The 12,233-nt window shown below is 37.8% G+C and overlaps 1 protein-coding gene and 1 pseudogene across 1 annotated transcript; both read right to left on the bottom strand.

Moving 5' to 3' along the window:
• Positions 1 to 1,350: 1,350 nt before the first annotated feature.
• On the bottom strand, positions 1,351 to 3,480 carry LOC116121724 (RNA-binding protein CP29B, chloroplastic-like). The gene is made up of 5 exons (XM_031407662.1): positions 3,097 to 3,480; positions 2,646 to 2,747; positions 2,041 to 2,361; positions 1,818 to 1,927; positions 1,351 to 1,672 (listed from the first exon to the last, which is right to left on the bottom strand). Exons 1-4 carry the CDS (start codon positions 3,448 to 3,450, stop codon positions 1,865 to 1,867), a joined length of 840 nt encoding a protein of 279 aa, XP_031263522.1. The 5' UTR covers positions 3,451 to 3,480; the 3' UTR covers positions 1,351 to 1,672; positions 1,818 to 1,864.
• Positions 3,481 to 5,231: 1,751 nt separating this feature from the next.
• LOC116121723 lies at positions 5,232 to 12,050 on the bottom strand (annotated as a pseudogene).
• Positions 12,051 to 12,233: the final 183 nt, after the last annotated feature.

Here is a 12,233-nt window from a genome sequence, read left to right as displayed (position 1 = left end):
GACGTGGCCGTGAAACGTCAGTCGTTTCTGACCATGGATCTGTGTCATATGCAGCCGGTCGTATGCCATTATAGCTGCTTTTGGCAGCCTTCGGCGGCGGTCCACGGTGGTTGGCGATGGTGGCTAGTTTTAGGTACAATGACATTTTTGTAAATAATGATAATAACAAGGGCAATGTTGTCCGAAAAATTTAAAAAAATGAGGATAAAAAGGTTTACATGAGTGAATTGGGTGTTTTGCAAATTTTAACAAATATAAGGTTAATTTGGACCAAATGCTCAACTGTTTAGGGGCAATATGGGAAACAAAATATATTACCCTAATTATTTAATATTAACCCGATCCAAACGACCCATAGAGGTTATTAATTTATAATGATTATACTATAGTATTTATATAAAATGACTCTAGTTCTCAATTTTATATGTGATAAATCCTACCGAATAGTGAAAAGTGTTTAGAAACTAAAATTATCAAATTACCATTCACCATATATTGATTATATTCAATTATTCATACACTATGAATTTTAATATCCAGTTATCCGCGAGGAAATTTTTCGACGAATATCTCCAAATTTAAAATAGGCCTCACAATCTCTGAACGCCTGAAGTTACTTTTTGAAATTAGTCCATTTGAATTTGATAAGAATAACAATAATTTGGTAGTATAAGAGATATGGAATTGAATCATTGATAATGCAAATGATATCATAGATTCATAAAGCCAGATGAGTATGAAATTATTCATTTAATTGGCAGCCTCCTTCTCAGGCAAACATGTAAACTCTAATTCAATTATGACTTCACAATGTGGTAGCTATAAAGATGTTGTCGTCGTCGTTCTCAGTCATCCCGCACCCTTTTTACAGCCAATCCAGACCAATTCTATGGTTATATGGTCACTGTTCTCAGGCTAGCTTGTTTTAATACATCCGTAATCACTTCAAGATTAGGATGGAAGATCAAAAAAACCAAATTGTGGTTTTTTCCCTTTTTTTTTGGGAATTCAGTATTAGCTTCGATTCTTGAAGAAAAAGTCTGGACTTAACTCTAAACCCAAACAAACGATTCAATTTTTAAACCGAGTGGTTCCCAGAAGCCTAATACAAAGAAAGAAAATTAAATGCACAGAATAGATCAGAATTTGACGGTGCCTAACCTGAACATAGAAATACAATTAGAATTAGGCAGTCTGATGCTGGATAAAACGTTTAGTTTTCTGCTTTTCACATCTATGCGATTAATACGATCATGTGGTTTGGAAACCAATATAAGCAATCCGTCTATAATATCCAAAGACTCCTAAATGACAAACCATTCAAAACATGCAGATGATTGAGAACTTACCTCTCAAAGAAACCCAGACAGAAAATGTATGGGGAAGTCAAACAAATTAAATAATTCATACACAAGCTCTATCAAATGATGTCAAACAGTGCGCTACATATCCAATTCTTATCTGAATCCTGGTATTCAAAACATACATCAAATCCTAACAGACATTTTTAGCTTCTGTTCATTTAGAGGCAGGTTTCAAACAGATCCAATTGCAGTATTTCAGTTGCAAATTGTGCAGGCAAAATCCTGGATGAAAAGCAAATCATTCAGCTCCCAATTTCCCAGGGCCCTGAACAGAGATTAGCAGACTTCACTAAGGCAACCAGGACATCCTGCACAAACAATCATCCCAACCAGTTTAATGATGACAATGAATTAATATTATCTATACGTAGCATTCAAGAAAGTTAACAAACACACACAGGTAATAATCGGTGATACATTCAATATAACCAAAAATCAGTTTCAGAACCCTACACAAAACTATTTTCTTCAGTTGACCCTTCACTGGAATAGAAAGAAACTCAAAATTGACGCCTTGGCCTAGATTCTGCCACAGACACTCGAATTGCTCTACCACCCAAATCCTGAAACAAATAAAGTGCATAAGTATAAAGGATCTCGTAGATATTTCTTTTTAATAGATAAAACACTAAACAGAATACATAAATCATTAAGGGAAAAGCAGCAATGAACTTACAACACCATCCAAGGACTCAATTGCATTGCCGACCTCTTCAGCGGAACTGTAAGTTACAAAGCCAAAACCCCTAGATCTACCACTCTCCCTGTCATACACCACCCTGGCTTCCACAACCTTTCCTTGCTCGCTAAACAAATTCTCAAGAGCTAAATCATCAACACCCCATGAAAGGTTACCGACATAAAGACGATTAACACCATCAGAAGGACCACCACCACCTCCTCCTCCTCCTCCTCCTCGGGGCCCTCTAGAAAAGGATTCTTCCCTTCTCGGAGGGGGAGGTCCAAAATTTACCCTCAAGGACCTGCCCTCAAGTTCCTGCAAATTGTCACAAATTATTGTTTTTAGTCACAATAATAGTAACACTCATATAAAACGAACTAAGCTTTCCAATGTCAGTGACTCAATTCAAAGAAAAAGGAAAAAATGGAACTTTGAGCACAAAATCTATTGACCTTCATATACTGTAATATAGATAATACAAGAAACTGAGAACAAGTATATAGTCTCCAGAAAAAGGAGCAGTCTTATAATGCTTTATCTCATTTTGACATTGAACAAGTAACCAAGCCAAGTTAAGTAAACGGGATGTCACCACTTACATAGCCATTGAACTGTTGAGCAGCTGCTTCAACTTCCTCGATTGTCGACATGGTCACAAATCCAAATCCTCTACTTCTCCCAGTAACCTTGTCATATATTACCTGTCAAAAGAAATAACTTCAGCACAACAAAGCAAATAAATAAATTGCACCCCTAAAAAAAACGCATAAAAAACTACAGCCATTAAGCCCCCTGTTTCTTTAACCCAAAATTAAAAAAAAAAAAAAAAAAAAAAAAAATCCTTTCTTAAAAAACGAGTCACCCAGATTTACACACTACAGTTACTCAAAACCGCAAAGAAAATACTTATATCTCTAAAATATGTTCTGAAACAAAAAGTTCAAGTCTTCCAATATTCTGTTTACCTTCACAACTCAGCTTCTTTCACTAACACTAATCTAACAAAGAATCGACCACAAACAAATCTAAAAGATTAAAAACCAAGATTACCTCAACCACCTCAACATTTCCAGCGGTTTCAAACAAGCCAGCAAGCTGGGCACTGTCAACGCTAAAAGGAAGATTACCCACAAAGAGTTTAAGGTCAGGGGAGAAACGGGACTCATCTCCTTCACTCAGAACCTCCTCTTCCTGGTCAAACTCAGAGGAAATAGCAACGTGCCTAACAAAACGAGATGGTTGGAAGGAGTGAACGAATGAAGAAGAAATCGAAATGGGTTTGGCGTGGAGCGTGAGAGATGAGGAAGAGAAGAAGGAGAGTGAAGTAGGTTTCGGGTTGTAAAGAGATAGGGTTTTGGGATTGAGAGATGGGAGAACGAGAGACGAAGCCGAAGTTGTAGACATTTTGGAAGAGATAAGGTTTTGGTTTTTTGAGATGAAATGAAAGGGTTCAAGCAGAGAAGGAGAGTTGGAGGCGCTAGATATTTATGCCAAGAGAGAACGAGTGTCAGGGAGATATTTTATCTTTTTGGTTTACCAAAATATCCTCATTCTTTGGGAAATACATTTTTACATAATTCAAATAAACAAATTTTCTATATAGTTTTTATAATTTAATGTAGGGCATTGTGATAATGACCATTTAATAATTACATCCAGTGATTTATTTAAAGTATAAATCTAGCCATAAAATCAATAATTTATCAATTGTAACCTAATAAAACAAATAAGTTAAATTATCATACAAAATTAGGATGAGTATTTATAATATAGTTTAAGAGTCTGATTAAAACATATTAGATCATATTATATTTGATAGTCTATTTATTTGATTATTTTTGTCTTTCTGATTTTTTATTCAGGACAATTAGGATAAATTAGTGATTTTATAACTAATTTGTTATTTAAATAAACACCTGACATTTTGGAATTAAAATTAGTAAAGTAAGTATATGTGAGAATATTGTTTAATTTAGGTGTGTCTTTTAGAATTTTGTGAATCTTTTTTTTTTTTTTTTTGAAAATATCAAAATGATTGGAAGATAAAAAAAATTAAGTTTAACATATTTATATGAAAATAATATTTTTTAAATGTGAAAATAAACGTGTTTAATATGATTGTTTAAAAACACAAAATAAGATAAACTTATCATTTTACCACTATAAAACTCTTATAAATTATTTGTTTCGCTTTCGATTTTTATGAAAAATATTGATTTGAGCGAAGATTTTTCTTTATTAAAGAGTGGAGAAAGACAAAAGTGAAAGAGGAAATTTGAATTTTATAAGGAATTTTCTCACTTTAGATTCAGATTCTCTATTTAGTGAAAATTTAAACAAAAAAAAAAGTTATGCTTATTTCTCAACGTTGAAAAAATGAGTCGTAAACAAAGGCCTTGATATATTTAAAAAAAAAAAAAAAAAAGTAAATGATAATCAAATCTTATATGATTAATATTATAAAGATTGAAAATGAAATACGGAGGAGGGGTAAAATGGTATTAAAAAAAAAGTTTATGAGGTTACCCGCCGCTTAGGTATGACTAGAGGAGGCAGCAGCAAGTTGCATAGAGTTTACAGATTTCGAGCCAGGCGACCTTTGATGAAAATGTGGTGAGTCGGGACCGTGCAATTTTGAAAGGTTAGGGGGCACGTTGGGGTTAGCCAAAAGAAAAAGAAACAACTGATAAGACGCCGCTTTAAGTTGGAGAAGATGAAAATGTGTCAGATATTTTGACTGACAAATGGATAAACCCTTGTGAACCAGGCAGGGCATACTGTTCAATTGTAATTTCAACAGGTTGGGATTTCTTTCCATGTGGGAACAATTCAAACACGCTCAACTTGAGATTTATGCAAATTACACCACCTAGAAGACACACGAACACTGGAAGCCTGACTTGGCTTTAGGTTCAAACATTTAACATTACAACAAGATATTGATTTTAAAAACAAATCATCATCTTCAAAGCTGCAAAATGGTATCAAAATATTCATGTTAAAACGGGTGTAGAAGCTATAACATAGAACTGGAACTTCAGGAATATGAAGCAAAACTTTCATGTGGTATAATAAGGCAATTAATGCGGTGCAGAACAAATGACATTGTATTTTCCACAAGTTATTCTGTCAAGATGGAGCTCTCGAATCATTCTCAAACTAAAATTTCAAGCAAAAGTTTCCACTTAAAAAACTACCATAGAGTAGAAAGGGGGATAAAGGCAAAAAATAGCTGGGAACTGCAGATTGTTCTTCCCCTTCTTGCTCCCATGGGCGTTCTCCTCCCCCTTATCATTCTAGAGAGTATATCTGTTGCTTTGTGTTCCTTCCTGATTAGGCTAGCAATCAAATCTCACACATCTCAATCAGGGCTCCTCCTTTCGCAGTATTTTACCAATAAAGAATATGCCTTGAGAGTCTCCCTGCTTAAGAGAGCATCCAACACCTTTCATAGCTTGAAAAGTCTACAATGCAGTCTCTCCCAAACAAAAATCCAACAACTTCAGAGCAGCGATGGTCTTCCCTTTCTCAGACAGAACAGATAGAAGACTATCAAAATTGGGTGCACAACCACTGTGCATCAGTAGATCATGCGTCCAAGGGCTTCCTCAACATGACCTTCATGAAAAGAGCTTCCAAGACCTTGGCGAACAATCCATGTTCTCCTTCACACCCTTCTCTACCATGTCTTCATGACTCGGCTTGCAGTTTGAACCCTCCATCTTCAAACAGACTCTCCATGACAGATCTGAATGTGATGAAGCCGGAAGATGCCCATCTTCAATCATACTATCCAAAGCTGTTTTAGCATCAGCTGGCTCACCTTTCCTCAGGTAGCTCTAATGAGCAACTGTAAGATTGCATCTCTAGGCACCTCTCTCCTACGCATGATCTTAAAAATTTCAAAAGCAGAATCTGGATTCCTTCTTTGGAATGCCACATATCAAATTATTAAAGGACTGGGATCAAGGCACCTGTTTCATCAACTGCCTGAAAAAAATTTCAGCTTTTCCTGTCTGTCATTGTGGCACAAATGCTGAACATCGCGATTATAAGCGCTGGCCTCCACATGCACAGAATTTTGTGGCCTCAAGATGTTTCCTTCTCAACTAGCTTATCCAACAACTAATTGCCTGATCAACATCTCAGCTTTGAGAAGTACTCAATTAAGACACCATAATGTCCAGCCTCTGGGGAATGTCAAACGTATCATTGCCTTAAGCACATTTGCTGCCGCATCCAAGTCCCCAGATGACATTGACTAGTCAACAGCTTCAAAAGATCGAATTATCCTTTGGGCAATATATCTCTCCACCATCCCTTCAACATATTCTGGCTTCAGCCAATTTCCCTGCATACACAAACCTGGCACAAAAACTGTATATGTCACAGTTAGGCTTAATATCAAACGACTTCATTTCCTCAAACATTCAACGCATCATCAGCTCGCTCAACTGCAAACATACCCCTATCATAGTAATAACTAATAACTGAGGCACAATATCTTTCCCTTCATCTCCACAAACAACTTTTCTGCTCGTCCATCTTCTTAAACCGATTATACCCATTAATCATTGTATTGTAAGTAACCACATCGCGCGAAATCCTTATCCTCATATCCTCATAAAACCTTATGGCAGTCTCAAGTCTCAAACTCAAAAAGAACCCCCACAGCAAAATATAAAGTTGCCTAGTCGGCTCTATTCCTTCACCCAGCATCTTATTAAAATACCTTTTCGCCATCATATATCGGCCACGCCTCAGATTACTTTAAACAAAACATCAAAGATTTAACAGTCCTCTCCAAGCCAGTTCCTTCATTTTGTCAAAAATTTTAACCGATCTTGAAAAATCCCCTTTTTACCATAACTATCAACAATTTACAAACATATTGTCCCATTCAACGCCTTTTTCGGCATATCCAACAATATACACCTGGCATGATTCACTTTGAAGTGCCCTAAAATTTCAATAATTTTCAAATGGGTTCGCGGTCATGGTTAAACAACCGGCCCGCTCAACCCACCTGAAGAACTGGAGCGCATGCTCCGAGTTCTTCGCACGATGAAGAACATTATAAACAAGTTGTGATCGAATTCGGGTACTAAGTCCGGATCGAGTTCTGCACCCGGTGTCCAGGCCCGGTTCGCCATCATTCTACAAATTATATCCTCTATTTTTTCTGAGTTTCGTTGCCTACCTCTTGGGATTCTCTGAAATGGGTCTGCTCCATTTTCGTTTCTTTTCGTGGTTGAACTGGATCCGAGTTCGGAGGTGGATTTCTGGGGTTTGGCTCGGTGGAGCAAAGAAACGAGGGAAATGAGAGAGAGAGAATAGGCTTCCGATTCTGAGCGCGTTGGGATAAAAATACACCCTAGGTTTTAGCTTTAAGGGTTTGAGATGGAGATGGGTGCCATTGATGAGAGTATTAAAAGGGGAATTTGAAATGGATTTTGTTGATTGGATTTTTTTTTGTTGGAATATGATTTACATTCAAAGAGTAGGAAGAGTGTGCGAGTGATACTTGCAGAGTAGGGTTTATGCAGTTAATTCGGTTTGGGTCCAAAACTCAGTTCTGTCGGTCGGTTGAACTTGAATTTTTACTGGGCCGAACTAAACCGAAGACCATGTTGAGCCCGAGCCCAACTCAACCAAGCCAAACCCTAACGGTCCTGACCTATGGAGTTTAGATTCATATCAACAATGACTACACAGAACATGTGATTTAGTCAAGGGAAGTGATTTTTAGCTCCATTATTTTTGCTTTAGCCCCCATCTCTCAGTTTCAAGTAGATTATCATTGTATAAAAGAAATTTACCGTCCAATTTCACTTCAAGTTTATATACAATTATAAAAAAAAAAAAAGTAATTTATAAATGAGAATTAATAATAAAGTATGAGACTAAATCAATAATATTATTATCATACAATTATGGATTAATTGAGGTAGCGTAAGCTATCTCGAATACTAAAAAAAAATTAAAAAAAAAAATGTAATGAACCTTTCAGAAACAAGTGTATATGATACCGAGATTTGGTTAAATGCTGCATGTAACCTTTCAGAGTACCAAGTGTTAAGTCAATAAGTTCCATGCTATAAGTTTTATCTCTAGGTTGTGAAAACGTTAATCACACATACCTAAGCCTACGGTCGGGTGCAGTGTAGGTCAACCACAATACAAAAATTTCAACTCACCCCTTTCGAATACTGTGTTTTGTCAACATTTGCTTATGTTTGAATCACATAATCATTTATTATTTTGCAATTGGAAAAATGTAAATCCGAGCTGAGGTGATGAACAATCCAAAACCCAGTATTTACAGCGTAAAGCTTATGTTGAACAACTCATTACAGATACAAAATTGTTCAAGTCCGCATTCCTTCAGGGGAACTCTCCCTGCAAACTATTTTACATGGTTTCTTGTTATAGACATAAGCAACTGAAAGGATAATATATAGTTAGGATTCCCTGAATTGTTTTCTAAATAGGATAGAATTAGTCTAATTTATTCTTGTGTATATTCAAGTTAGCGTTTTGTCCAAAGGTCAACCAGAAGCTCAACACATTTTATAAAAATATTCCCATTAAATACTTACAAATTCAGTGTAACTGACATTGTAGTAGCATCAGATGTGATAATTAGCAAAAGTTAGTGATTAATTTAAGCACACAGATTGATGAAGATGAAGAGGAAGACGGTCAACCATTATCCAGATACTGTAACAAGTATAGATGGCCCCTTTAATCGTCCCCCACTAACTTCAGTCTAAAGTCAACATCTGGGTGCATATAAATTTAAATATGTTTCGATGGTTAAAAATATAAGTAACTTTCATCAAAATCTCTTTATTTACTTCATTAATTCGGAAGCTCTTGACTCCAAACTTTCTGCAACTTTTGTCCATTTTTGCATCATCATTTACCTTCTCCTTCAAAAACAAGAGAACGCTGGCAGCACCAGAGTTTTCTAAATTATCCGAGGTGTCCCCCATTTTTGTGCATCAAACAGCTGACAACAACCATGAATACATTTTTTTAAAGAGATTTATTATACAAGCATTAATACTAGTTGGGCTGGCATCTTCAATGCACAAGAAACTGATATCAGTTATTATATATGTTGAAAATAATGTCATCAAACACTGAAAAAATGAATAATCAACTATGAGATAGTTTATTATTCTGATATTGAAAATTAATTTTAATGTCAAGAAAGATATGTTGACTTGTGTACTATAGAATCTCAGAAATCAAATACTGATGGAAGAACTTCATTTTAATAATTTTTAAGACTTAGAGATATAGTTTAGGGAGTAATACTACACATACATCATTTTCATACAACATTTCTCATACAACATTATGTGGCAAGATATGATTGGTTAATTTAAAGTTAAAATTAAACTTTCACCAAATCACATCTTGCTACATAATGTTGTATAAGAAATGTTGTATGGGAATGATATATGTGTAGTATTATTCATAGTTTAGAAGCTCATCTAACCTGTAATGTCATCTGCAAAGAGATTAGTTTCAACGGTATGGTTATGTCAGGATTCAACTGTCTCAAATTCTAGTTGTTTTCATTTGTCTCAGAGTCCTTCATATTTGTCAATTTTATGAACTTGATAACCTAATCAAACAAATAGTAAAAAAATCCATTGCTGAGTTGATCACAAGCAACTCAAAAAAACACTACACAATTGGTGTATCAGGACTAACTTTTTCCAAGTTTCATGAACTGTAGGAAGAAGAGTCAAGATTTCCCAGATTCAGACTCTTAAATTGTGTTGAATTCATGTGAAACTTGCTAATATAATCCGCAAAAATATAGGCTCTAATTTACTTCTTGTAATACCACATATTGCCTCCAAGAGAAATGAACTCAACCCTTATGAATAAATTGGTAGAAATACAGTAAAATTCCAGATTTTGCATGCTAGCAGCAATATATTATCATTTTAAACTGTGTAGATGAAAAAATCTACCGCTACGAAAAGAGGGACTGATCCCGTGAGGTTGAGGCCACTAGTGATCTACTGCACCTGCACACGTGAGAAAACAAGCGTGAAGCAGACGGAAAACACCGGGGTGGTGTTTGCCGTAGGCACTCCGATGCTCAAGTCAGCAAGGCTGAGTGAGACTAGTTTAGTGAGGGTAGGGGAGAGGAAAGGTTACGGGAAGTCTAGTCAGGGACTGTGACTACGATTGTAATGCGAAGTTCTCAAGTGGGAACTCCAGGGTCTGAAGGTGTAATGTCTTCGTGCTTTGTGAGAGGGTTGGCCTCCGTTTAAATAGTGACTATATGGTCTTCGAATCCTGGTGGGACTGGGAGTCCTTGTACTGGTAGTTCTCTCAAAGGGTGTAACCTTTGGCTCCCTTATCTCAGCAGGAATGGGAGTTCGAACGTGCCTAGGATACAGACCTTGGAGGAATTGGGACAGTAATTGACTTCCTTAGCAGAGTTAAAGAGTAGTGTAGTTCGTAGGCGACTATGGGCTCTGAGTTGACTATAAGCCCAGAAGGTGTTCTAAGATTAGGAGGCCTAGGTCCAGATGGTGAGGAGCTGGGAAAGCATACCAAATGGGTCTCATCTGCAGAACTCTGATTTGGGCCCCATCAGAATTGGGCCTGAGCTGTCATCTTTGTTAAAGGTGTTTCCGTCTTTGGGGCTATTTGGGCCGAGGACTTTTTTTGGCCCTAACAGTTTGCCCCCCACTTTATGAGTTAAGGAATGCTTAGCTTAGAGAGTAGGCATTGCTTGGAGGTGTATCTAGTCGGCCTTTGCGGTCGACTTGTTGAACATATGATCATGTCAGTTATCAGTGAGACCTTCGGTACGCCAGATCGGGCAGATGGAGGCGAGACGTGGTCATGAATGCACTCGGTGCCCTTAACTTAGTGGGAATGTGAAGTTGACCCGTAAAGGTGTCGTCAGTCGATGTATGGAGCTGAGCAAGTGGGTGTATGAGTGAGCTATCTCGTGAAGTTGTCTTCCATCGGTATGTCAGACCGAGTGGGTGGATGAGCGAGTTATCTCATGAAGGTGACTCCGATCGGTGTGTCAGACCGAGTGGGTGGATGAGCGAGTCATCTCGTGAAGGTGACTCGCCCGACGCGTCAGACCGAATGGTAGGTAAGCTAGCTACCTCACAAAGGTGTCCTCAGTTGGTGCTTCCAGCCGAGCGGATTACATTAGGCCCAACGTGGCTGTGGCGCCTTGGGCGGATTGGTAGAATTCGAGCGAATGGACGTATGCATGTTTATACTCCATTCACGACCGGATTGTCCGTCCGTGATGATCGAATAGCTTGGTACCCTTCATCTTTGCCGGTGCTTGTTTTGAGGCTAAAAGTGGGGTTAACAATTACAAGCTGGCCGCTCGGTTGGGAGGAACTCCTAAATGGGTAAAGTATCAAAATGCATCGGCTCTGCTGCGGATAATTGTTATGCTTGAACATGCCAGCTTAGTCGGGTAGGCCGTGCGATCCAGCGTGGCATCTACACGGGATCGCGATTTCCTAGCTTGTGTGGATCCCCTCCACGTGTGCGATGGTGATTTTTTCTTCATTTTGGGCGGGAAAACGAAGGGCCATGTGTCTCACACGTGTAATGTCTCCGTGCTTTGTGAGAAGGTTGACCTCCGTTTAAATAGTGACTGTATGGTCTTTGAATCCTAGTGGGACTAGGAGTCCTTGTACTGGTAATCCTCTCAAAGGGTGTAACGTTTGGCTCCCTTATCTCAATAGAAATGGGAGGCCGAACGTGCCTAGGATACGGACCTTAGAGGAATTGGGATAGTAATTGACTTCCTTAGCAGAGTTCAAGTAGTAGCGTAGTTCATAGGCGACTGTGGGCTCCAAGTTGACCGTAAGCCCAGAAGGTGTTCCAAGATCAGGAGGCCTAGATCCAGATGGTGAGGAGCTGGGAAAGCATACCGAATGGATCTCATCTGCAGAACTCTGATTTGGGCCCCATCGGAATTGAGTCTGAGCTTTCATTTTTGTTAGAAGTGTTTCTGTTTTTGGGACTATTTGGGTCGAGGATATTTTTTGGCCCTAACAAACTAACATATAGGTAAAAGCCAACAACAAGAGCATCTTCAAATCATATGGGCTTAATCAACTAAAGTTGACATCAAATTTGCCCAAGAAATAGTAAGAAGTGTCAGCTTTTGGCCCCAA

Source organism: Pistacia vera, unplaced genomic scaffold (genome assembly GCF_008641045.1).
Source record: "Pistacia vera cultivar Batoury unplaced genomic scaffold, PisVer_v2 Contig1276, whole genome shotgun sequence".
NCBI classification, from domain to species: Eukaryota; Viridiplantae; Streptophyta; class Magnoliopsida; order Sapindales; family Anacardiaceae; genus Pistacia; species Pistacia vera.
The sequence above is the reverse complement of the archived record's forward strand: the minus strand, read 5'-3'. Positions and strand labels throughout refer to the sequence as shown.

Excerpts from the sequence above, each read along its gene's own strand:
- LOC116121724 (XM_031407662.1), bottom strand. The coding sequence starts at position 3,450 with ATGTCTACAACTTCGGCTTCGTCTCTCGTTCTCCCATCTCTCAATCCC. Across the intron at positions 2,748-3,096 it reads GAAATGTTGAGGTGGTTGAG|GTAATATATGACAAGGTTAC; the intron begins GTAATCTTGGTT and ends TTCTTTTGACAG. Across the intron at positions 1,928-2,040 it reads TTGAGTCCTTGGATGGTGTT|GATTTGGGTGGTAGAGCAAT; the intron begins GTAAGTTCATTG and ends TATTTGTTTCAG.